The 27,103-nt window shown below is 42.1% G+C and overlaps 3 protein-coding genes across 3 annotated transcripts in view; all 3 read left to right on the forward strand.

Moving 5' to 3' along the window:
• The first annotated feature begins 1,204 nt into the window (after window positions 1–1,204).
• On the forward strand, window positions 1,205–13,043 carry arl13a (ADP-ribosylation factor-like 13A). Its single transcript, XM_063189343.1, has 11 exons — window positions 1,205–1,224; window positions 4,637–4,744; window positions 5,989–6,059; window positions 8,363–8,612; window positions 9,460–9,565; window positions 9,998–10,203; window positions 10,685–10,778; window positions 10,966–11,028; window positions 11,158–11,347; window positions 11,982–12,092; window positions 12,889–13,043. Exons 1-11 carry the CDS (start codon window positions 1,205–1,207, stop codon window positions 13,041–13,043), a joined length of 1,374 nt encoding a protein of 457 aa, XP_063045413.1.
• A 2,227-nt stretch (window positions 13,044–15,270) lies between these two features.
• On the forward strand, window positions 15,271–19,865 carry tmem35 (transmembrane protein 35). Its single transcript, XM_063189538.1, has 2 exons — window positions 15,271–15,406; window positions 18,356–19,865. The coding sequence occupies exons 1-2, from the start codon at window positions 15,287–15,289 to the stop codon at window positions 18,746–18,748; spliced, it is 513 nt and encodes a 170-aa protein (XP_063045608.1). The 5' UTR covers window positions 15,271–15,286; the 3' UTR covers window positions 18,749–19,865.
• Window positions 19,866–20,207: 342 nt separating this feature from the next.
• cenpi (centromere protein I) overlaps window positions 20,208–27,103 on the forward strand; it is a 34,211-nt gene continuing 27,315 nt past the window's right edge. Inside the window, exons 1-3 of the mRNA XM_063189493.1 lie at window positions 20,208–20,434; window positions 25,774–25,911; window positions 26,611–26,729. Of these exons, the coding sequence (XP_063045563.1) occupies window positions 20,263–20,434; window positions 25,774–25,911; window positions 26,611–26,729 (429 nt within the window). The 5' untranslated portion in view covers window positions 20,208–20,262. The remainder of the gene's footprint in view (window positions 20,435–25,773; window positions 25,912–26,610; window positions 26,730–27,103) is intronic.

Raw genomic sequence — 27,103 nt, forward strand, 5'->3', positions numbered from 1 at the left:
TCATTTGAAATAATTAAATAGTTAAACTGTACTTGAACAGTCTAAATTCCTTAGGAAGTATTGCGAGATGAAATACTTTGACCTCGTCAGGCCATTTCCCTCTTCCCAACAACTGCACTCCATGGTCATTCTAAAACAAAGGCTGCATTCTGCTTCTGCTGCCCAGCTTTGGCACCATCCGTCTGTACATGTGGAATCTCCAATGTTAATGAATGAATTTAATGCACAGCAAAAATATATGGGCGCACAGACACAGACACACGCACACTCGCACGCACGCACGCACGCACGCACGCACGCGCACGCACGCACGCACGCACGCACACACACACACACACACACACACACACACACACACACACACACACACACACACACACACACACACACACACACACCTACATCTGGAGAACCACTTCTTTCTCCCCATATTACTCTTTCATTATTTGTTTTTATTTTGATAAATTCATAGAGTTTAAATGGATAGAGTTTATGCTGTGTATTAATACATTCCACTTGACTTCTGCTGACTTGACTTGTTGATCTGTTGGAACTGATTGTTCACTCGCCATTTAATCTGTTGCCTTTCTTGGCACGGCTAGACAGTAACGGCACGGTCGTGTGTTGTCATTCGACTTGCAGCCTCTTGGCACATTGTCATCCTGTTAACCCCTCAACCCTCTCCCTCTTGGCAACAGTGGTTTGGGGGCCATAGGTGAAATATAGACATGGGGCCCCTTTGAATGGGGTTTTCTGGTATTTACCATGGTGGGGCTGATTACTGGAGGCCGCTTCAGAGGGCAGATTTTGGTGGGGCCCTAGGCAATTGCTTAGTCTGTCTGTTGGTAAAACTGGCCCTGTCTCTCGGATCCTTTACTATCAGTGGCACCACCATGTCACCCCATCCTGTCACCTTCCCTCACCACTAAACATCACCTGAAGTCACAAGTCCTCGGCTCCACACAGTGTTGTCATGGAAATAAAATCTTTCCCAAATTACCACTGCTGCCCTCGATAGACACTGGCCCCCGGGGTTAAGAGCCATGCTGTGATTGGTTGAGAAGCGTTGACTGATTCTCAGGCCTGGCCCCGCCCATATGAGGTGACCAAGGGATTATTCCTGACATAATTGGAAGTCTGAGTAGTGTTCAGGTGCGGGAGGGACAAAAATGGTGCAGCAGAGTTGTTTGCAAATAACCACCAGATGGACCCAGGGATATTGCTGTAAGTTGCTCTGAGATTTCTTTTTTTAAGCATTTAAATGGGTATACATTCACACAGTTGCAGTGGCGTCACTGTTGCACTGTGAGATTGTAATTACATGGAAGAGACAGACACGTACATGTCACAGCAAAGTCAAACTACAAACAGGACGCATGACAGAGAATACGTTGAGACCAGTGACTTGAAAGAATATTAAAACACACTTTAAACTTGACCTCTAAAAATGTGCTATTGTAATTCAGTCTCTGTAGGCTACTGAAGGTAATACTGGTAGCCACACAGCAGTAGCCATAACAACCGTGAAGCTATCACTGTTTCAGTCTCAAATGTGGATAATAGGCTACATATGCAGACCCATCTCCGCACCAAGTGTGCAGGATTAAAGATGGTGTCAACAAATGCTATAGTTACGCCAAGAAATGGGTCATTCAGTGGTCCGATGGAGCGAGAACACAACAAGAGGACGCTGCATGTACGTAAATGCTCACGGATAAGGGGTTAGGGACTTAGTGGCACCCAACAGATGCTCCAAACAGAAGGGTGAGGGGGTAGCAAAATCCCCTATAGCTTGCCTCTCACACACACACACACACACACACACACACACACACACACACACACACACACACACACACACACACACACACACACACACACACACACACACACACACACACACACTGTTGTTTCAGCACGTGGAGGTGATTGGCGCAGGTGTATACTGTGTAGGTGTTGTCATCCCCCCAATCCAAGTCCGTCTGTGCCAGAAGACTGTAGGGAGATAACTCACTCAGCAGACAGACAACAGGTGTTCCATACATACACAGACAGAGCTGTGTCCGTCTAATTTCGGAGCAGACAGAGATGAGATGATGAGAGAGGATGGCAGCAGTGATATCTGTTAGTGAGTACTAGTACCTAGTTTTGGAGGATAATCAAGAGCTATGGAGGAAAAGCTGTACTATGTGTACCGGTAAGAAAAGTGATTGTTGATTTCTTAAGGTAATGTTTATTGACGCTGGGAAGTGGATAGAGAAAGAAATATGACTGAGACATAAAAAAGTTGTACTGAGTTTTAGTATTATGTCATAGTTTGTGGATCGTTTAAATGTTCCTTATTTGATTCACTATGTCCCTGATCAATTTATCAATGTTTTAGAGTTGGCTTGTAAATTGGTACACATCAATACAAGAAATCAGGTTTTTCTGTACCTGTACTTAAGTCTCTTTACAATGCACTGTGCTATGTGTGATGTTACACTCTACAATTCATTTCAATCTGTATTTGTAATTTGTAATTTTTAATGTAGTCTACTAGGGCTGTACCGATACGCTCAACTCACGATTTGTTTCGTATCGCGATCTTTGACCTACGGTTCGATACATCACTCAATTTCTTATCTGTTTTAACTGTTTTTAACTGTTCATAAATTTCAATTCATAGGTAGAGCAGGTTACAAGTCGCTACTACGTATTAAAAAATAATAATGAGGAGGATTTGAAATTTGAAAGCACTATCACATCATAGCATGTGGTTGTTTTCTGCACTGAAAAGTAACGGAAAAAGCACATCACAATACTGCCTTCTTGCATTGCAATACAGTATTGCGACTCTGTGTATCACAATTTCTTGGTTCGAAACAGTATCGTTACAGCCCTTCTATCTACATGTAGCTACATGTCTATTAGGCTATATTAGGTACTTATTATGTACCACGCATCTAACCCTGACCTTAGCCTGTAATACAGTGCAAGTACACAATGTTATTGTTACTTTGTTTAACGGTAGGCCTACCTAATTAATGTCATAGGGACAGTAAAAGAAAGTGAAAGTAACTCTTTATTTCAGTATTTGTTTGGATTCAGTGCTTGTGTTCTGTGTGACAAAGTGGATTATGTGCTTCCAGTCCCTCATTTGGATCAGTGACAGGTGTACTCAGGTGGCCCGGATTAGAGAGAGAGAGAGAGAGAGAGAGAGAGAGAGAGAGAGAGAGAGAGAGAGAGAGAGAGAGAGAAAGAGAGAGAGAGAGAGAGAGAGAGAGAGAGAGAGAGAGAGAGAGAGAACAGCAATTCTACTGTAGGTCCCTTGATAGAAATCATGTTTGGGGCCCACTCTGACCATTATTTACAGTAGCAGTCTCCTACACAGCTCCACAATACCGTGGTCTCTGGATTACCTTCTCTCTTGAATCACAGTGACTATTCAAAGAGAGGTAGGGAGCTTCAGGAAGAAAAGACGACAGGGACTATTGTGTACACATAAATTAACAAAATCATACAGAATTTAACCTGCCTCTTGTCTGATATTGAGCAGAAATGCACGGGCAGGAAGCCAGGCTAATACAGAATGACATTGGATGTGAATCTCTGATCTTTAGTCTCTGGTGATCATGGTAAATGAGTAAAAGAAAACAATGGGTCGGATTGGGAAATAACCTAGGCTTGACTTGAACCTGTGTCCGCATGGTGGGTGCTTCGCCTATTGATGGTATGGAGGATGCTCCACTAATTCCCCCAATGCACCTTACCTGTACCATCTCCCCTTACCAGCATTACAGTACATCAAATTTAGGAGACACTTTTATCCAAAGCGGTTTTATAGATGACATGAACAGCAATGCACCTCCACATACAGTACAATGTGGTGGGAAAACACAGAGGATGCAGGCACAACAGGATAACTGCAGGACGGTTTAGTTGAATAGGCTGAGTCTTCACAAGCTTCTAGGATGAGGATGCATCTCTGATTGTCAAAACTAATGACGCATGCTGTGTGTACGTGAATATGGCGGCTGTAACCTATGTAGGCCTGCTGTAGTTAGTGGAGGCCTATTGGGATTTTCGGGGTGTCAGGTTCATATCTCCTCAGAAAAACTGTAAAAAATTCAACACACTGGCCATTTCGCAGAAACATTATTAGAAAGACTGAAATATAGTTAATGAATTTGATGTGAAATGGGCAGTGTGCAGGATCTTTTACGTATAGTTCTTCTGATTAGTAACCTGCAAGGTCATATTCAATTCAATTCAATTCAATTCAATTATTTTATTAAGGGATAGCCCCTTAAGATGTTCCATCTCTTTTTCGAGGGGGTCCCTCGAATATCCAATGCACCTGCCAGGTGTGTTGTGCAAAAAAATGTCAAGTTGCAGGTTCATGTTTCCTATCAGAAGGTAAAATGGGATTAGCAGGTGCATAACGAATGCTGTCCTTTAATAAAGCTTTTTTTTATTTTTAAATAACGCTGTCCAATACGATAGACTCAATTCACTTATTCCTCTTTGTCACTCTGAACATGGCACACAGTGTGGACACAACGTAATGGATGTGTGTATGGACTTGTTGCTGGTAGGCCTATGTCATGTAATGCCATATGAAATAATGTATATGCATACTTACCTGTGGTTGCAGGTATGACCTGAGAAGATGGTGGCCTTTGTGCTCACCTCCGCAGATCAACATGTTCAACCTGATGGGCAACTGCTGGAACTGGGTCTCCAAGCTCCAGCAGCCCATGAGGTAGGCATCAACGTTTATTAGAATACGATAGAATAGAATAGAATAGAATAGAATAGAAAAGAATAGAATAGAATAGAATAGAATAGAATAGAATAAACCAGAATACTGTTTCTTGTCACTATAAAAAAAATATTTGTTGCCTTAATTTAAGTCAATCAAGTCATCTTGTTGCTTTCAACTAGTTCAGGTGAGTGAACTTGCAGGAGTGGTTCTCGAAACTTCTTTTTCTGCTGGGACCCTCTTTTGGGTCTATAATCAGAAGGATATTCTCACTGAGACCTTCCACGACCTCCACTTTGGGAACCTCTGACTGTATCTTCTTATGTGTTAGTTAAAATGGCTAGGCTGGCTTATTGTAGCCTCTTTGTGCAGATGGGCTAGTTGGTGGGCCCATTCACACTTTGCTGAAAAGACTCAACTACATCACAGCAACACTGCAATGACAACAACATGATCACAGACTTTTTTGGTAACAGGAAGGTTATAACATTGGCAGTGACTCTTGTGCAGTGACTCATCTTATATTGTTGTGATGGACAATGAGCATGCCAACAGCATTCTGCAACAAGGCAACAAGTCATTTTTTAATAGTGAACACAGATGCACCATAGGCCTGCTGTAAACTTTACGTACAATGACACCCAACACATCTCATCACATCTTCATCAATGACATGTGTGACACTCTATTTACTCCATTCAAAAAGAAAATAAATACTAGTAGTATGTATATGTATATACATATATATGTATATATGTAACAGTACAGAGAATGAATCACAGAGTTATGTAAAAGTGACAAGGAATTAAAATGAAATGTCTGTTGTAGCAGATTTTCAAACAGTCCCATTACTCATGTCCAGACCCACGTCATCATTAGTCTGCCTGTGTACATGCGATGAGCAGTAATGTAATCCTAATGTAAGCTAGTCATTACCTCATACGTACTGTTTACCGTAGCTGTGTAGTCATCGGTTGTTATTATTGGAAGGATTAGCTGGCGGTAATCCAAATGTTCGATCATTACGCCGGATGTAAACACAGGATTCCCAGCCTGGAGAGATTCTAAGAGCATGTGTTCAATGCTAACAGTTGTGCTATCCAGAATACTTTGAGGTTTATTTAATTAAATTAAATGAAATTAATTGAATGAAATAGACTACAAAGACCAATCTGTTCAGTCATAATGTAATTCCTTGCCTGAATAAGCATAAAACGGGCCCTTTTTTCTCACTGTTTTATCAGGAAAGTGACACTGCTTGTGGTTGGTCTTGACAACGCAGGAAAAACATGTGCGATCAGAGGAATGCGAGGAGGTAAGTTTAGTTATAACTGTAGAATTAAATTAATTGATTACTGACCTAGTACTTTCAGACAACTAAACCCTGACACAAAAATCTGCCAAGCTACCCATCTCTTTTGGGTTCAATTTGATTTAAATGTATTTTGAAATCTCAGGTGTTCTGGCATAATAGTAGGCTAAGGTAATAGGCCTACTATATTTCCCTGTGGAAATACTGGCATTCTGCACAGGGCTTGACATTAACTTTTCAACCCACTGGCCACTGTGGCTAGTAGTTTCCCTGAGTCACTAGCCATTCAGGTATTCCACTAGCCACATATTTTAAATTATTTTTTCTTTCTTTATCATGATGGTGTTCGCCTAACCTCAGAAGATGAGGTGATAAAGCAAGATTAGAGTATAGCTTTCTACATGGACGTATATCAAGCAAATAGAAACTGAGTTACTGAGCTTTTTCTTGACCTTAAATACAAACATTTGATACACAAGGGGCAAACAATAGAATATAGGCTACTACAGTATGATGTATATGTCGTACCAAGGAATAAGCTGCCAGCCAAATTGGCTAGTGACACTGAAAGTATTATTAGCCACAGCCAAGTGTTACCAGCATTTGACCGGTTGGCTTGTGCCAGTGTCAAGCCCTGATTCTGAATCTAGGACTGATATCAGAAATCCCAGAAATGTCACTGTTAGCCAGTGAGTGTAATTCATTACTAACCAAACTGGTGATGAAAACATGATGAAAACTGATGAAATCAAACACGGTGCACTTAACTCTGGCCTCATTTGGTTTGACAGAACAATGCATTCTGATTAGAATAAATCTGGCTGAATTGCCCAGCATGTGGCATCGTGAATGTGGCCTACATTTCTAACATTTCCAGCCCAGAATGCACTCTGACTGCCTGCAGTCGCATCTGTTCCTACAAGTCAACAGAGTTCGCAATACTGTCTGTTTCTGCACTACATGAATCACGCTCTGACTGGCACATTCACTGGCCTCTTGCCTCTCCTGGTGGCATGTCCCAACACTGACCCCTGGTGAGCAAACCCAGACACACGGCTGCTAAGCGTCTCTATTTCTTACCACCATCATGCAACACTTTCTGCCCAGAATGCTTTTGTGACCACATGCAGCTGCGGCATCTGTTTGTTCAAGTCCAATGAGTGCACTGTATAGCCTGTTTCTATGTTTTTGTTTCTCAATCATCACCCAGTGACTCTGGCCACTCTTGGCATGTCCCTTCGGAGCCCCGTGGCTCTGACTTGCCTCTGCTAACTAACTCAAAATCCTAAATAATCTGGCTGGCCCTGACTTACCTCTGCTAACTAATTCAAAATCCTTAATAGTCAGACTAAATAATTATCACAGCATTGAAGCGACTCAGGCCTCCGCTGACGTATCCCCACAGTGTCCTCTAGTGAGCTGGCTGTCACGAAGTGAGCTGGCTGTCACGCAATCAAGCATTTCTTGCATGAGAGCAAGAAACACACAAAAGACTCAATAGTTTGACCTTTGTGGCTCACACGCTCTCTTTTGCCTCTATCCTGATGTTCACAAACATGAACTAGTTCATAATTTGGGCAAACATGAACTCTGTGCACACTATTTAATGCCTGATGAATGAACTATGAATGAGTTCATTCTGGTGCCTGTGAACGTACTACATATGCCTTTTTAAACGATTGTGTCCTGGAGACACACATACGCTGCATTCAGGTTCTTGGGATTTGAGCTGTTTTATTAAAAATGTGGGTAAGTTAGAGTTGAATGAACACATTCAAAGGCAAAACAAGGCTCCTATCTTTTAAATGCAACTCATTTCCTGTTTGTATGTGCTTCAGAGGCTGAGATATTTAGAATTTAATAGGCAGAGGCCACCCTTTCCCAGAAAGGGCTTAGGACAAAATTGGTTAATAGGGTGTCACATTTCCTTTGTGTTCAGGTGAAAATCTAGCCAAATACAGTGCAAAGACCCCAATTATATAAGATGACATCTAACAGAGATTTTCACTGTTTTGATTTTTAAAAAAATGCTGTCTGTGGTGTTTTATACGCTTTGCAAATTATGTTCAACAATATAACTCGCAACAACCTCTTGCAAAAAACAAGTTTTTGGAACTATGAATGACCTATTGACTATAAACAATTATGAAATATGAATGAAGTAATTCATTTTCAAATATGTGAACTAAACTTTGAATTAGTTCCTGCAGAAAAGGAACTTTCCCAACACTGACTAAATAGTCAACATGGCATGTGTGTCTCACTCACCCACTGTCTTTTGCCTCTATCCTGGCGTGTCTCCACAGTGCCCCCTGGTGAGCTGTCGCCAACGCACGGCTGCGTGCGCACGGAGCTGCAGCTGGAGAACTTCCTGGTGACGATGCTGGACGTGGGCGGTGCGTCTCTGGAGCGCCACTCCTGGTCGCAGCACTATGGTGAGGCGCACGGCCTCATCTTCGTGGTGGACTCTAGTGACCGGGCCAGGCTCACCCAGGTCAAGGAGGAGATGACCCACATCCTGAGTGAACCCCGCGTGGCTGGAAAACCACTACTGGTGTGAGTACTGAAAACCATCACAAAGCAGGAAAAAAAGCATACATTATAACATAACTGATATCCAGCCACTGCTAGTGTAAGTATTAAGCCATCACGATAGAACTCAATCTAAAGCATACATTATTACATGGCCGACATCCAACCACTGCTGGTGTAAGCACTGACAGCCATCACAGCCATATGATAGAACAAAATCTAAGCAGAAAAGGGGGGTTGGGGTGGGTGGAGGTTGATGACGGCGCATAATGAGCAGATTACATGTCACGACCAAAACCAATATCAAGCCTGTCTTCATAGTAATCCAAGGAGGCATAATAACCAAGGTAGTTGGATGTAAACTTGGGTGCAGTTTTTAATATTTCGTGCAAATATGGTTAGAATTAGAGAAATATATCATTCTTAAATTCCAGCTCAGTGTCAGTATGTCACTGATGAACCACTTGGCAGCGATCTGTGCTCTCTATATATTTCAGACAGTGTTCTTCAAATAGCTGTACTAATTAGAATCATCTGATATACATTCCATGGATGGGATATGTACAGTAGGCCTACTGATTCAAAAGACGGCTGACCTATTACATTCCTCTGTGCACATGTGTGTGTGTACACATTAAATATGTTAAAGTGTGGTTATGGAGGAACCCTCCCACAGAGATTTTAATATATGCCATTGAACTGGGTGAATGAATAGGTGGAAATATTCCACTCTGCTTTTGGGACATGGTGTATGCTTTAACTGTGACAAAAAAAAAATTTTTTCGTTGGGGGGAGTATATTGCAATGTCAATGTCTCTTAAGAGTAGCCCTGTGTTTCACATTCTTTCTTTGTCTATGAATCCCTTTGCAGGTTAGCCAACAAGCAAGACAAGGTGAATGCCATGTTTGGCAGTGAGATGATTGAAGTCCTCTCTCTGGAGCAGCTTGTCAACAAGAGTCAGTCATTGTGTCACATTGTGAGTTCTCAGTCTTCCTGTTTTGTCTACTCCCCAAACACCTTGTTCTCATTTGTCACTAGAAGACAAGCTGTTAATTCGTTTTTTATGAGCCACTGTACTTCAGAAAAGTTTAGAAATAAATAATTTGAGCTTTCTGCCTTTTGTCGAACCCATAGACGAAATGCTTCTTTAAATTGGGATTATCAACATCATGTTAACCAATAACCATCTTATGTGTGGGTCAATTAATTTTTGGGCGCAGACGTCAGACAGGTCGTACAACCGTAGCTAATGACCATTAATTATCTAGCCTAGTAGGCCTAATTGATGCACTGCTATGAATATGCGTCCATTTTTTAAATTCATACAATAGTGGAATTAGCTGTGGCTGCACCACCCTGACATGTGCTAGGCCTACTACTACACCATTGACCCGTGTATGTCCTGTAGGAGTCGTGTTCCGCCTTGTTGGATCTGAGAAGGTGGTCGGACAGGAAGACTCTGCGAGGCCTGCGCTGGATGCTGCGGGCCGTGAGCCTGGACTACTCCGACCTCTGCACACGCATAATACGCGACGTACGCACCCCGTACACCCAGGCGGAGAGGGAGAAGCAGGCCAAGATGGAGAAGGGCCGGCGCAAGACTAAAGAGCAAAGGTAAGAATATATGCATGGAAATAAATAACTTGCACACACAGTAAACATTTGCAGGGTTAACCCGTAGTGAGTAAACAGTTTTGTAGTTGGTTCTCCTTTCTAAGTGTTAAAATAACCTCGTAATGCACACTATTCCACCCGTGGAACGCCGTAGGCATTGAAAACTCCTACTATAGCACTCCACTTCCACAACATTTGTGAATAAATTGTGTAATACATTACAACTTGGTAATTGCCATTCTGGTAACGTGGACCATCCCTGGCCATGCCTTAACAGATTAACACTGCTAAATAAACTGTGTGCACAATGCTACCTAAGGAAAGGGGATTACAAAGCCAGGTTGGTGGGACCTGTGGGACCTGTTCGACCTGTGAAACTGTGGGCCTGGGAGCTGGGCCCGGTAGGTCAATTTGTTAATCCAACCCATATGTTTTTAAATATGCCTTATTACAGCTTAACTAAGATGTCCGGGAGCAAAAGTGACCTGAGGAGCAAAAGTGACCTGAGGAAAGGAAAGACAAAGAAAAACAAGCGAGAAAAACCTCTGCAGCCTATCCGGGATATGTTGAATAAGGTAATAGGCCAAATTATTTTTTTCTCTAGTCCTTAAGATCACATAAAACAGTACTGGCTCATTTTCTTTGAGGGTAGTCAATAGGCAAAACAAATGTGATATCTATTTCATGTTAAACTAGTCAAACACCAAATTAAGGAAATGAATGAATGAATTGAACTCAATTGATGTTGTTGTCATGTTGCAGGAAACCCCACTGAAAAGGCGGTTAAAGCCCAAAAGAGTGAAGGGCAAAGTGCAGAAAGAGAACGCCAAAAACAGAGCAAGACGAGAGGAGGGCGAGGAGGAGAGGAAACAGGAGGAAGAGGAGGTGAAATATGAGGAAGAAGAGAAGAGAAGGCAGGAAGAAGAAAGAAAACATGACGAAGACAGAAGACAGGATGAAGAGAGAAGGAATGAGGAAGAGGAGGCAGCTTACCATGAACTGGAGCAAAACGGACAGAAGGAGAAAGCCAGCACTGCACTGTTGCCAAGGAAACGAGGCAAACTAAAACGAAGATCTAAAGTGAAAGAGGAGTCCTTGATTCTGCCTGAATCGCTTGACACAGATGACTCCAAGCACTCCTCAGGTATGCAATCAAGACTGCTGCCATCAATGCCAATCCATATTTCACAACTAGTGCAAACAGTAGCAGCAACCAAAGATATCTCCACTGATTATGTAAAACAACCAGAATTTCAGGCATAAAATGATTTCTTGATTTCTGCTCTGCTGAGCTAAGGTAGAAAAACCAAAGCATATAACTGAAAATAAAATTTGCACTTTTACATATTTATAGTGTGTATGCCTTTAAATAATAGCACTTTGTTGTTTTTTGATGTAAGGTCCACTGTGTAATATTTTTAGTTGTTTATTTCAATAAATCATGATCCCCATTCACAAATGTTACCTTTTTCATGAATGCTTACCACCACCATCAAATTCTATGTATTCATTATGGCTGGGAAAATTGCACTTTTCATACATGAAAAGGTGGATCTTCTTGCCCGCCATTTTGAACTTCCAGAAATAGACGTTTTTAGCTGCAAAACTTACTGTACTTTAGTACTAAATATTAGTTTATTACTTAGTAAATATTCATGAAAAAAAACAAATTTTGGAATAGGCAGCACGGTTTCAATGAGCAACATAGATACAATACCCACTCTGGCCACAATCCTACACAGTGCACCTTTAAGTAAAAATGTCACTTGTCACCACAGGGAAAGGAGAGAAGAAAACAAAGAAGATAGTGAAGGTTAAAAGGAAAAACAGGATCAACACTGAAGTGCCAGCAGCATACACACAGCCTGTTGATCTCTCAGCCACTTTTGGTGAGTACTTACACTGTGTTCTATTATAGTATCTGTGGTAGATATTCTTCTCATATTCTACAGCAGTGGTTCCTAAACTGGGAGTCGGGACACCTCGGCTTGGTTATGGAGGTATTGCAAGGGGGAAACGACTTTGCATAAAAACGGGAAATCCACAGGTTATCAGCTAACATAATTATAAATCGGTTAGAAACCGCCTATTGTATTGTTAATAGATCAATTAATAAAAAGGAATATTAATGGACAAAAAATGAATATGAATATGGGGGGTGGGGGGTCATGAAAATATTTTAAGGTCCAAAACGGGGTCCCTGCAGAAAAAAGTTTGGAAACCACTGTTCTACATAAAAAATGAATATGACATATGGTGGTAGTAGTAGTAGTAGAAGGCAGACACCTGGTCAAACATCTGGTCAAGAGAGAAGCCATCCTAAACAAATACACTGTTATGTACATGTATGTAATGAACCTGTTATATAGGCCATTAGACAAGTCAGTTATCCCGGGCAGAGAGAGAGGGGGAGCCCAGAATTGGGTTCTCATTACATCGCATGTATTGAGAAGGTAGGCCTTTCAGATGACTTTAGCCTGGGCCTCGCCAAACCTGCCTGCATGAATAACATTAAGCCCTGGAGCAAAGCACAAAATAATAAAGACTCAGGAAAACGACTAGTGCGCCTTCCTCCTTGACCAGATGGTGACAGTCCACATGCCAAGAATGGTAGCATCTGTGGAACCTGTGTAAAACATGATTTTTGTGTTCCCTGTCTCCTCTCCTCCCCACTCCCCAAAAAAGATCTTTACAGAAAAGCAATTTTGGCTCTGAAAGCTCGACAGGAGGAGGACCAGGAGAGGGAGCGGGAGATGGAGAGAGAGGAGAAAGGCAGGCAGCGAGTAGAGTATGAACGACAACGGCAGCATCGCCAGGAGCAGAGCGTGCAGGAGCGGTGACCTCACTCAAGCTTTTTCGGAGAAGAAAGAAAAGAAGAGGAGGGAGAGGAAGCCATGGCCTTGGAATCGGAAACATTGCAAGTTCGAATCCTTCACCATCCATGGCTGAAGTGTCCTTGAGCAAGACACCTAACCTCACATTGCTCCACAGACTGCAACACATACCCTATACCGAAATAACCAATACCTCGCACTGTACCTAATACCTAAATAACTTTGCATGCAAGCATCAGCTAAGTGTAGTGTAATGTTATGTTATGTAAAAGGAACGCGCTTGTAGGCCATTGTGCGATGACCCTGGTGACCCAGCCCAGCTGTTCCGGGTTTATGAGCTAGCTTTGCCACAGCAGTGTCCTTGGTGACTTATGTATCCATCTGATCCCTGTGCAGTGTATTCTCAAAGGATCTTCATCCCTGAGCTGTGTCTGTTGTCTCCTAAGAGTAGTCCTCCTGGCCTGGTCTGAATGTGTCTGGGGATATGATGAAGCCTGTGCAAGGGTCTTGATCCCCGGATTTCCCGGAACGATCATGGAATGATTCTGGAGACGAGCAGTAGTGAGATTTAGTGGAGTCTCCTGTAAATGGCGGATATCTGTATTGACTGTCACCACACCACATTGCCATATGGTTTGTACTCTGTCCATACTACTGTCTTCTCAAGACCTGAGACGGCATCGATCGTAGTGCTCAAATTGAATTTCTGTGGACATTTCTGGGCTGCCTGAGACTTTCACTGGGAATTAACAGTATTGTTTGGTAACTTGGCTTGTGTCTATCTCCAAAATGTGAAGGTCCAAACAGAAGGTTCCTTGTTGAAAGTGGTAGTCTGAATGATCCGAGGCACACTGATCTTAGTAAAAAAAGTTAAAAATCCTTTATTTTAATGGATAACGCCTACGCGTTTCGACTGCAATCAGTCTTCATCAGGGCAAAACCTAACAGTGTTGTTTGTTTTAATGTGTGAGTTTGCCACAGTAGCACCTGAGCCATATGTCTCCTGGCTGAAGTCCTGGCATGGACCAGGTATAGGGATATGATAAGGCCTGTAAAAGGGTCTTGATCCCTCAGCTGCCACTGGATCATACAGAAGACCATTAGTAATCACAAATTGTAGAATCTCCTGAAGTAAAGGAGCTGGGTTGTTAAACTGAATTTCATTTTGAAGCTTGTAGAAGCTTTCAACTTTCATCCAAAAGCTTTTTCCGTTTCAGTCCGGAGGACATATTCCATTTAATGTCAATAAATATTTTGATGGACTGCCAGGACATGGCATGCCATATCTTTTCTTACTCATATTCCTCTGAAGACCAATGGAAGGACTAAATGCAGTGTTTTGCTTTGAAGAACGTGTGTAGCATTCTGAATGTGTCATAAAACACACACTGTGACTTACCAATGTAATCTGTGCTTCTTAAGTTTAACTTGTGTGTGAGATATTTTGTGGTGCTTTGGCAACGGAAGCAAAGTGACCCCACTGTATGTAAAATGTATTGATGTTCTTTTCATTCTGGTGTAAATTAATTTTGTAAAAATAAAATACCTATTGTCTGATATGAAGATGTCCAACAAATATATCTATTGGCATGCACAATATAAAAACTGATATTTCCTAATTTAATGAGTGAAATATTTTGTGAATATGGTGGTAGTGCATGGTTCCAGAGGTTGAAGTGTTTGAATGCACCTATGGCTATTGCTTAGACTTGCATTTCCTCTGCTATCTTTCAAATGTAATGGCCTATGTCCATTAATAGCCCAATATCTTTTCACACTCTGTGGTATGTGAGATTGGGTATGTTGGCCTTTAAACCCTGTGGTTCTTTCTGTGAATTGCATGAATATGAAAAGTCAGACCTATTTTGTGCTATTCCACAATCATCCAGGAATAATAACCTATGGGTATTTTGTCATCTTTTTAGTGCTATAATAATATCACCAAAGACTTCCTCCGAATATAGACTTCCTCCGCATCACAGTGCAATTTTAAAGAATAACGCGAGTTATCTTGGGGTGCGACCTATAGGATCCCTTGGTTATTGGTGAAAAGTAACTTAATCTGACATTCAAAACAAAGGACACTTGGACCCTGTAACGCAGTGGCACGTCGCCATTTTTGATTCGCTGACAGCCCATCCCCCCTACACTATACGGGCCACTGGTGACCCAGCGTACAGTGAACGAAGCGAGGGCTGTGAAGTGGATAGCATCTCGACCGCTGGACTCTGCAGGGAAATCAACCGAAGATGGCCTCACCAAGGACAATAACCATTGTTGCCCTATCTTTTGCACTGGGTCTATTTTTTGTTTTCATGGGCACGATTAAACTTACGCCGAGACTGAGCAAAGATGCTTACAATGAAATGGTAAGTAGGTCCTCCTCTCGCCGCATCTGCGCTCTACACATCACGGGCATGGTGCACCTGGCTCTCGAAGATATTGCTCTCAAAGCTGCAAGTGTCGTTTCGTTTCAATAGCCGTTACTGTGCATTTGTAACAAATGTAAATATCCATTCTTGATTTACAGTCATAATCACCATTACGCACGAAGTCTATCCAGCGTATTTTGGTGCCAAATGATGTGCTTCTCCGCATAGCTTAATTCAGCTAAGATAATACACGTTATGTGTAGTTACAATCACATTTAGAATGACTATTAACAATTCAAAGTATCAAATGCTTGAGACCTCAATATTTCATGTGAATTAGCTCCCATGTGTTTTTGCGCCTTGCGAAGCTGAATGGAGACAGCATTTGGTCATGCTACAGGCTAACAGACGACAAGGGATAGTATTTCTGTTATGTATTATTTAGGCGAAAAATGGCTTTCGGTTGCGGCCCTTCTGCCATTCATGCACGTTAACAATGCCACTGATAGACGAGTATGTGGCTATTTTAATTATCCCTGTCTTGGGTAATGGCGGCGATTTCGAGCAAATTCTATCTGCACCCGGCTGGTACTGATGCTGGTGTGTCCATAGTAGGCCAGTGAGAACATGTGTATGCTCAAGCCTGACGTAGCCTATACATTTTTTTGCTCAACCGGAAGGATGCTTGACTCAGGTGTAGTGTAGTTCTGTCTGCAGGATAAGCTGCAAGAGAACAGTTCCCACTTTCTCTGTACACTGAGGGGAAACTGATCTGTACACACAATATCTGAAGATTTAATTGTGTCTTTTCCAAATTGACTTGTCAATAGCTTTTGAGACTCAGAGATGCAGATTCAGTATGCTACAATACAATGCATCCAAGCGGATTATGTCTACTTTTCCCAATATGAAATTGTTACTACGCGTTTATGGGCAAGATCTAGGCCTACAATGCTTAAATAGAAATGTCAGCCTTGTGTTTTCAAATACCAATATTTCAACTAAATACAAGACTGTGGTTTCAACAGCAGGGATGCCCCTTCCCCCACTCTAAAATCCCTGCCAGCCACGGCCATGTCTATTTATGGTGACCACTGAGGCCTGTTTAAATGTCTTGAGTACTTTTGTTTTAAACAAACATCTTAATGTGAATGCTTGCATAAGCTGCAGCAGACACCCATCACCAGTCATCATCAGTCATCAGTGCCTATAATATACTAGGCACTACACTTACGGTACTACACTTCTTCTTCGTCTTAATTTTTATTCATATACTACACAGCATTATACTTTTGCTGAAGCTTTTGTGCAAAGCGGGTTGCAGTTAACTTATTACAGGGTATTGGTTACAGTCCGGGGTTAGATGCCTTGCTCAAGGGCACCTCAGCGATGGGTGAAGGTGTAGGGAGTAGGGACACACAAGTGTGGGAACGTGTGACCCCTCTGACTCTAAGACCACCTCCAGCAGTAGGCCACAGCTGGCTCAAAATGTACTACGTGCTGACTGACCAACTGATGTGAACAGACTGACTTGACTATTTAACAAACTCTCTCCCACTTGCTTTAAAATTCTCCAATAGGGGGTGCATGGTGGCTAAATAAGCTAAGACGCCGTCCCATTACACCAGGGGCCCGGGTTCAATTCTCACATGAGGGCATTTCCCAATCTTTCCCCTCTCTCTCTCCCACTCATTTCCTGTCTCTCTCACACTGTCCTATCCTAAACAAAGGCATAAAAAGCCCAACATATAGGGGTCTTGCTATGCTTCATTGTGTTAATGTTGCGGAGGGGTTCTAGGCTTGACTCTGCCCGTGGTCATTTCCCACTCCATCTGTTTGTTGAGGGTAACGTCGCCCAATGGTAGAGCAGATGGAATGCACTCAGGCAGACAGGAAGTTCTCAGATGATTCGTTTCAATGAATGCCTCAGAGGCATAAATTAGTGATGGGTTAACAGCAACGCTTTGTTGAAGCTCTTAGGCACATTGTTAAAAAAAATTGCGTTAGTTCTTGAAGTTGGAGTAATGGGGACCTCTCCTGGTGAAAAGCTATAGCTGCGATTAAATGGGTCCTATAATCGACAGACAGAGATATTCTCAATCACTCTGCGACAAATGTTATACCCCTCCATACAGGACTAAGCTTGTATGTTTGCACACGACTTCCTGACATTTGACAGTTTAGGCCTACTGATGTGGTCGGCGTAGGCGACATTACATATTGTCGTAAAAAGATGGCACATATGTTCATGATTTGAGAGATCAGAATGAAGTGTTTTCCATACATCAAAAAACCCTCTCTTCCTTTATTTTTTTATTTTATTTAACCTTTCTTCAACCAGGAAGTGATCCCATTGAGTTACAATAACTCTAGCGTCAAAAATGACTGACTAATGTCTGACTAATGTCTGAATAAGTGCCTCCACACACCGTTTTCTCCAAAGTGTGGAGCTCTGCTCTGCCAACATTCGATTCAATTTGGATTCCACATTTGACTTTCTATTCTGTGCAACGGCGCAAACGTCAGCGGATGTCCGGACATCTGCGCCGATGTGCGGGGTTGTATTGAAAACAGTGGAATCAAACGTTGGCAGAGCAGTGCGTCGCACTTTGATGGAACCAGTGTGCAGAAGCCCTTAGTCAGATAATTATCTTATTTTTGACTCTACTTCTATTCAATTCAATTCAGTTTATTGGGACCATGGACAATTACAACATAAATGTGTCCATTCCATGCACTGTACCAGATTTAGCCTTAGGCTAGTTTGCATCTGTAATCCCTGACATTAAAATGAAATAATAAACAATAGAATAATAAAGAAAAGCAATCAAAAACAAATGAAAATACACATAAAAACAATAAATAAATCACTCATATGGCATGAACCCTGCACTCGCCCCACCCAAAGAAAATATAACACTTGTTTCGCTTTTTTTGCCTTTGCAGAAGCGGGCCTACAAGAGCTATGCCAAGGCGCTGCCGGGCCTGAAGAAGATGGGCGTGAGCTCGGTGCTGCTGCGCAAGGTGATTGGCACGCTGGAGGTGAGCTGCGGCGTGGTGCTGACACTGGTGCCAGGCAAGCCCAAGGACGTGGCCAACTTCCTGCTGCTGCTGGTCATGCTGGCCGTGCTCTTCTTCCACCAGCTGGTCGGCGACCCCCTCAAGCGCTACGCCCACGCGCTGGTCTTCGGCATCCTCCTCACCTGCCGCCTGCTCATCGCACGGCAGAGCGAGGACCAGCAGCAGAGGCCTGGCGCAGGGGACCAGCGGGGCGGGGAGGAGAGCCGAGAGGCAAGGGAGGTGGGGGACAAGGAAAAGAACAAAGTCAAGCTCTCCTAGTTGCCTCCAGATGTCTCTCTCTCTCTCTCCTTTCCTCCCTGTTCCCCTTCTCCTCCTCCTCCCCTTCTGGCTAGCTGGCTTGGCTGGCTGGCTGGTGGACAAAGCTGGGGCTTCTCTTTTGGGGAAAAGTTGATGCTTTCTTCTGGATGAGGATGACGACGACAATGACGATGATGGAAGTGGTTTTAGGTGTCCGAACAAAGACAGTCACCACATGCAGAGTGATCAATCTTCATTTCACCAAAGTCCCCCACACCACACACGTATACACTGTCTTTTTTCCGATCCTGGCCCACACTCATAACTGGTTAAAAGGATCTCATTCTGGTTCACTTTTGTGTTAATGTCAGCCATCTTGGCTTCTTAACGTGGGGGTGGTCACACAATCCCTTTTTTTACCGTCTCTGATAATCATCGTGTGGCAACTGTTTGATATGATATGTAGCTGATATGGGAAGGGAGAGAGGAAATGTGTTGCACATATTCTTCAGTTGCTCTTTCTCCATGTTGTTTTTCTATTTATTTATTAATTTCACCAATCAAAGGTTAGGATATGTAACACGCCATATGGTTTTAACAAACCCATACTGTCAATGTCAAAGTATTATCTATGACTGTAAGATTATACTGTGGTTATGCAGAAAGGACTACTTTTACAATGAAGATGAAACTTGATGCTTTTATAGGTAAATGAGTTGATAATATTAAAAAAACAATTTAGTTTAATATCTTCCCTGAGGTTAAATATACATTTAATTTAGTAGTGCAGTTACGACTTAGTTATGTTGGTTGAAATTCATCCCAATTGTTTGTAATAGTGTAGTGATTTTTAAAAACCTCTATGTGCTTTTTTGTTTCTTCTTTTTAGTTAAGGAAAACAATCTCATCTCCGTTTTGAATGCATGGTGAAATAATGCCACTCCACAGTAAAGTTGTAAAAAGGAAGCAACTTACGAACCACAAATAACTAAGTGTAGTTGGCTATACATTAATTCCCTAATTCTCAGATATGTTTATTTTTTACGAAAGTCAGAAAACATATGTATCATGCTGGAAGATATGTAAGGATTATGCTTCTGCTGTATCACAAAAATACATTTGAAAACGAGCACCCAATAAAGACCTATCCCTACAAATATTTTTTTTTGTCTGCGAGGATTTGTCACCCCCCAGCGGCGGCAAGATGGAAATGCAAGATCTGACTTCTACCAGAGATGCGATTAGAAGGAAACGGATTTTGCTTCCGAGCAGGTGGTTGGGTGGAATGGTAATTGGTTACTCGGGTATGGTTATGTTTTGCCTGTCTATTTAATTCACAGCAAGTGAGCAAAGATACAAAGTCAAGAATAGAGAGCAGCCAAGACGAGTTGTGTTTTGGTATGACTTCAGATGACGTCACGAAAGACTTAAAGTGTACTGCGCCTGCGCAAACATTCAAAAAATCAGACCGGGGAACAGAAACATGTAGTTAGCAAGTAAACGCAACGCGTGTTTATATTATTGGATTATCAACAATGGAACAAAGCCCTGAGCGGTTACATCCAGACGAAAGGACAGCTTTTCCAGATGAAAACGATTCTACTGGTAGTACTTCAAGCAACAGGAGTTTGCGTATTGCAGAGAAACAAAAGAAGAAAAGTGAGGCGGAGGCTCCTGTGTCGGTTGCGTTGACGTACTTTTCCCAGGGTAACTTCTAATTTTGTCCATGTCTTTCCTTTATCGGAAAGAGTGTTAACAAGCGTCGCACAATTGTCTGTTGAATTTTATCAACCTACCGTACATTCAACTGCATACTTGCCTGGAATGCCCCAGAGTTTGACATGGCCGAACAAAGCTAGCCCATCTTCTCCAGGAAGCGGCCTGACTCAAGTTGTCATCATTGGACAGATGCTAACCAGGCTGCACTGCAGAGTGCCCACAAACCTTAACTGGATTAGAGCTCCCGGACCTTTGCATTTCTGTTTATCAGACCAGTATGAAAAAACGTCTTTCATTATATTAAACTTAAAAGTTGTGTGTAGCGTCATGTCACTTGACATTGTTTAGATCTACAAAGCGTTGTGTACGTTACGTTGACAGATGGCTAGATAGCAGAGCAGATAAGGCCAAAATAGTTCACTTTGGTATGCAAGCATGAAAATTGGCACACATGTTTATTAATATGCACTCTTTCAACCGAGGGCGTTGTCCAAGCAAAAATCCAAGATGGCCGCCATTTTTTCAAGATGGCCACCTCTCCAATTGTAAATCAGGCCAAAAATAGTTCACTTTGGTATGCAAGCATGGAAATTGGCACACATGTTCTTTAGAGGGCACTCTTTCAGTAGAGGGTGTTGGCCGTGCAAAAATCCAAGATGGCCGCCATTTTTCAAGATGGCCACCCTCTCCAGTTGTAAATAAGGCTAAAAGTAGTTCCCTTTGATACGCAAGCATGAAAATTGGCACACATGTTCATTAGAATACACTATATTAGCACAAGGCATTGGACGTGTAAAAATCCAAGATGGCCGCCATTTTTCAAGATGGCCACCCGCTCCACTTGTAAATAAGGCCAATAATAGCTTACTTAATGATGAGAGCTTGGGATTTGGCACAAATGTCAACTAGAATCAATGTTTTGAAAGATGGGCATTGGTTTCAGTGAAATCCAAGATGGCCATCGTTCTCAAGATGGCCACCCTTTCCACTTGTAAATAAGACCAAGAATAGTCCACTTAATGATATAACCATGAAATTTGGCACAAATAGTCATTGGAAGCCACTCTTTCAAAAAGGGGTCTTCTTGGCCAAAGAGAAATCCAAGATGGCCACCATTGTTCAAGATGGCCACCCTTTTCACTCATATGGCCTAGTTGAATTATGCAAACATGACATTAGGCACAACATGTTCATTAGTAATTGAATAACAGGGTGCTGGCCATATGAAAATGGAAGATGGCTGTTCATTTCCATGATTGCTTCATTCCATCAATGATTCCTTATAGTTAACTGGTTTGTAGTAGCCTATCTATAATTACTTCAAGAAAAACGAAAAGCATGATCGTATATCAAAGTCAAATTGTTTCGTAAAATAGCAAACTTAATGCCAAACATTCAAAAAACACTTGACAATACTCTTTTATAAGAACCTTAAAAGAAATGTTATGTACAGGTATAGAAGGATCAGACAGACTAAACTGAACATGTTCAACTTCATAAGGCTGGGTAAATGAGACCAAGCCTGTGTATCATTTGCACCTGTCTGAGACATTGCCAACTCTGCAATGGTCCAGTTGCCCAGAATACTAGTTTTCAGCAATCTTCTTGGTTTTAACTAGTCTTAGACATATCCACAGATAAATACCAACATGCCTCAGAATAGCCAACTTTCTCACCCTCAGACAAGTCAAGTTTAGTGTAGTGACTGGTCTTGCCTATAGTGGCTTTTAACTCTTTGTGGAAAAGTTGAGGGAATCCACAGTTATTTCCTTTTGAGCTTGGTACACTGCGTTTACTAACAGCAAGCCATTGGAATCCAGGCATGATGCTATACTGGTAACACCACCCCCCACACCTCTCATTGAGTGTGGTCAAAAGGTTTGACCGAGTGTCCAAGTTAGAGCAGGTTTATTTTTTGGTTGTTCAGATGTTCACACCAAACTTGATTATTGTAAAGTTAACAGATAAAAGTAAACAAATGACCCGAAGCACTTGGCTTACCAAAAAACCCATTTGTCTGAATGAGATGCATATTCCCCAAGAGGAAGCCAATTGCCACATAATTCTCTATGCCATTGTGCCAATGGCAATTTTAATCAGCAAAGCATACATGTGCAGCAGCTGTGGCTGATGTGTGCTCAAAGCCAGAGCATTTGATTGATTGACATTCACAACCTTTACAGCACTGCTGGCCAAGAGAAGGCCAAAGACATGTTGTTCTTTAATGCTTTCACAGGTTGTGACGTGGTCTCAGCCTTCAAAACCACTGATGAAATTTAAAAAGGAAAAGGAGACAGCATAGCAGACTTGGGACAGTTTTACACTCAAGTAACCAGCTCGAGGAGGACAACATGAGGGTTCTGTAAAGTAGTGGTTCTCATGGTTGAGAGGATCAGTTCTGCAGATTGTATTGATGATACAAGACATGACCATTTTGCCAGAAAGCTAAGACCAGGGCTCTAAATTAACGGGCGCCAACACGCCAAATGCGGGTGAAAAATCATTTTGGCTGGTAGAAAAAATCATCCACTAGCCAAATTGGCCGGTAGCGCGCCTCCGACTGAACGCTAAACAGCTGCCCGCACAGATCTGTAGCTGCCGTCTGATGAACGTGAAAAATAATGTGGCAGTGGTTAAAGCACGGTTATGTGTCGATGACTGCAAGCAATAGCAGCGTAACTGTTGTGACGGTGAAATAGAGAATTGGTGGAGCGAAAACGGCGTGAGTGAGTGGAGGGACAGGACAGCTGTTTGTCAAAACAGTGTCGTTGCCGTCAGAAGCCATCTGATATTTGCGAGGTCCTCGCAACTACAAACGATGGAATTGTCGTTTCCTAATAACGCCCACGCCATCGCAAAGACCCTGCACGAGTTTGACATGGATATACGAGTAAGTGAAAAAAAAGATAACAAAAACTAGCGACGAAAGTAACAAAGTAAGCATGGTCTCTGTGGTCTTATTAGATATCTAGTTGATAGCGTAAAGGTAATTGTCATTCCAAGCGCATTGTAAGTAAACCTGGAGGAACTTGAAGGTGTCACGCAGCAGCAGCATAAACACACAATGCAGACATCATTCACGCACTGTATAGGTGTGTGTGTGTGCGTGCGTGCGCGCGGGTGTCTCCTGTCCTTCTCCTCTCCGTCTCCTTCTCCTCCCTTCATCTCTTCTCCCCTTCACCTGTCTTCTGTGCATTGTCAATAGTATTTGGACCACTGTGTGTGAAGTGATGCTGTGTAGGGGATATTAGGTTTTGCAGTGTTTGGTTGTGTGTGTGTTTGGCTAGTGTATGTTGAAAGTCTGGTATGTGTGTGACATTAGTGTTGAAGGCATGCTGTGTTGAGTTGTGAGTTGTAGGCCTATACTGTATGTGAGGTTTGGGTGATGGTGTGTGAGGTAATGGGTGTTTGGCTGTCTGTGCAGTATATGGAAATTGAATGAAAAATAATGAAATGCAGGAAATAAAAAGAGAATTACTAAATACTTATAGAATAGACTGAATTATATTGAGTATAATATTTATATTGTTTATCTGTGTTGAGGACATAGCTTAGTTTAATAAAATAATTAAAAGCAACATAATTAACGCATGGTTTATTTTGGTGAGAAAAAAATGGCTTGTTGACCTTCCATTTGGCTAGTAAGAAAAAATGTCTACTAGCCAAATTGGCTGGTGGTGGAAAAAGTTAATTTAGAGCCCTGGCTAAGACTATATGAAGAAATTCCTCAAACAAGTAGAACTGATATATCACACTAAACATGCAGCAAATCAAGCAGCCTGGGTGTGGGTTTAGACAAGTCTGTGCCAGCCAGAAGTTAAAAATCCAGCTGTCAACCATTGCAAAGAGTTGTGAAGAGTTTGCCAAGTGTAGAAAGTGTGAATGCTACAGGCTTGGTCTTACATGCAAGGCCCAGTGAAAGTGTAGTGTAAAGTGTAGAAGTGTAACTCTGCCTAGTCCTTTTATGTCCCATCTGTCAAGGTTTTGTCAAAAACAACAGACATTTTTCTAGATGTATGATGTAATGGAAGTAACTGTACTTTAAAGCAGGTAACATTAGGAATTATTGGTTGAGAGGATAGACATCTTGAAAAATCTCAGCCATCTTGGATTTTCCTGCGGTCAATGGCCTTATTTCAAAGAGGGGATTCTAATGTGTTCCAAATTTCATCCTTGCAACTTTAATTGAACTATTCTTGGCTTCACTTACAAGTGGAAAGGGTGGCCATCTTGAACAATGGTGGCCATCTTGGATTTCTCTTTGGCCAAGAAGACCCCTTTTTGGAAGAGTGGCTTCCAATGACTATTTGTGCCAAATTTCATGGTTATATCATTAAGTGGACTATTCTTGGTCTTATTTACAAGTGGAAAGGGTGGCCATCTTGAGAACGATGGCCATCTTGGATTTCACTGAAACCAATGCCCATCTTTCAAAACATTGATTCTAGTTGACATTTGTGCCAAATCCCAAGCTCTCATCATTAAGTAAGCTATTATTGGCCTTATTTACAAGTGGAGCGGGTGGCCATCTTGAAAAATGGCGGCCATCTTGGATTTTTACACGTCCAATGCCTTGTGCTAATAGAGTGTATTCTAATGAACATGTGTGCCAATTTTCATGCTTGCATACCAAAGGGAACTACTTTTAGCCTTATTTACAACTGGAGAGGGTGGCCATCTTGAAAAATGGCTGCCATCTTGGATTTTTGCACGGCCAACACCCTCTACTGAAAGAGTGCCCTCTAAAGAACATGTGTGCCAATTTCCATGCTTGCATACCAAAGTGAACTATTTTTGGCCTGATTTACAATTGGAGAGGTGGCCATCTTGAAAAAATGGCGGCCATCTTGGATTTTTGCTTGGACAACGCCCTCTGTTGAAAGAGTGCATATTAATGAACATGTGTGCCAATTTTCATGCTTGCATACCAAAGTGAACTATTCTGGGGTATTTGGGCAGTTATCTGCTCCACTAAGAGGTGAAGGTGGGCTTTTCCTGTCGGGCACTTCTCAACATAGAGACGCACCAAAAGCAAACACACTCAGGCAAATGTGCGACACTATAGCCATTTTATCAAAGCTTTCCCTCAATATGTCGACGGACCCCTTTCCTTATACACCCCGCTTTAAACCACATTGTTTTGCAGTTTGATCAGCATGAGGTGCTGTGCCGATACAGATTGCTCATAGAATCAAGGCATGCATCAGATTGCGACGTTTGATAATATACCAGAATTCTAACCTGGGGGTATTTTAATGGTCCAAAAGAGAGTGATAACTTGAAGTCATTGGTGTATCTGTTGTTGGTCCCATTGTCATTGGTCTCAGTGAAAGCAGGCACACCTGTTACGGGGAACGATGTTCTGGCGGGTCACCTGTTGCAGATGGAGAGGTCTGCCCTGGCCCAAGGCCTCGACCCACACGCCGTCTCCATCATGCTGGAGTTTGCCATGAGCATGCGGATGAGTAAGTTGATCTCTTCTCTGTCTGTGTCTCCCCACCCGTACGGGTGTATCGCTGTATGGGTCCTCCAACTCAATAAGCTCCCATCCCCTCCTTTTTTGTGGCCTTGATTCACTGATGCCCTGTCTCTGTGGAGAATTGAGTTGGACCTGTTTTAAGATCTCACGGCATTGCTGTGCTGTAAGGGGTTTGCTGATGTTGCACGTGAAAACATTTTTTGAGATAAATGTAAACAAACCATACACTGTCACGACTCGCAGTATTTGGGCCTATACACTAAATAAGTAAATTGCTCATTGGTGTTTTGTGTGTGTATGCATCCAATTGCCAAATCATGAATTACAGTTACCATTTTCAGTCACAAGCAAGTTAAAAGTGCATAGAAAACAATATACAAGGTACATGAGACATAACACACTTTTACAACGAGTTCAAAGTAAATTGTACCGGTATAAAACATTTAACAAAGCAAGTGATAAAATGTTTAGAAGTAGAGTACATTTATTGATCCCTGGGGGGATGTTGTTGTTTGTTGTTGTTTGTTGTTGTTTGTTGTTGCTTTTGTTGCTTTTGTTAGTTGTTTCAGTTCATAAGTCAATTCAGTGGGCAGTAGTCTGCATTGAGCGAGCCGCTTTGGATGGCAGCATCTGCTAAATGAAGTGTAATGAATTAAACTTAACAGCCCTCTTTACTTCTTTACAGCGAGCACCATATCCACACGGGTGCTGAAGTTCCTGGTGCCCTCCTCGGTAGTTCCCCAGGAGGTTGTCTTGAGAGGGTTCTCATGGCTGAACACACAGAAGTTGTCTCAGTCCGCCCAGGTATGGAACAGCTTAAGCCAGCTTCTCAAACTACACACAGTGACAGAGCCATGGAAAAATGCTGTGTGATGATGACTTGCCATGGTTTTGTCCTTTCCAATATGATTTTTGGTTGCATTTGGAAATAATTATTCAGCCTTTTTTTGTACTAACTGTGGTTATTATTTTCATGAAGCATTGTCATCAACAGTGTTGGGAGTAAGGTGTTACAAAAGTAATTCATTACTGTAATGCATTATTTTTTGCTGTAATGTAAGGCATTACAGGGCAAACATCTGTAATATTTGCTTAGTTACAAGGCTAAGTAAAGTTACAGTGCATTGTACTGTAACCCCTAGTTTTTAGTCTGCATGCTACCAAAACACCTCCTAGAC

The sequence above is a fragment of the Engraulis encrasicolus genome, chromosome 23, assembly GCF_034702125.1.
Source record: "Engraulis encrasicolus isolate BLACKSEA-1 chromosome 23, IST_EnEncr_1.0, whole genome shotgun sequence".
Taxonomy (NCBI): Eukaryota; Metazoa; Chordata; class Actinopteri; order Clupeiformes; family Engraulidae; genus Engraulis; species Engraulis encrasicolus.

What these genes read in the sequence shown, in the direction of transcription:
- arl13a (XM_063189343.1), top strand. Translation starts at nt 1,205, where the DNA reads ATGGACCCAGGGATATTGCT. An exon ending in AAGCTCCAGCAGCCCATGAG is followed by an intron (nt 4,745 to 5,988) that starts GTAGGCATCAAC and finishes CTGTTTTATCAG; the next exon opens with GAAAGTGACACTGCTTGTGG. An exon ending in TGATCTCTCAGCCACTTTTG is followed by an intron (nt 12,093 to 12,888) that starts GTGAGTACTTAC and finishes TCCCCAAAAAAG; the next exon opens with ATCTTTACAGAAAAGCAATT.
- tmem35 (XM_063189538.1), top strand. Translation starts at nt 15,287, where the DNA reads ATGGCCTCACCAAGGACAATAACCATTGTTGCCCTATCTTTTGCACTG. An exon ending in AAGATGCTTACAATGAAATG is followed by an intron (nt 15,407 to 18,355) that starts GTAAGTAGGTCC and finishes TTGCCTTTGCAG; the next exon opens with AAGCGGGCCTACAAGAGCTA.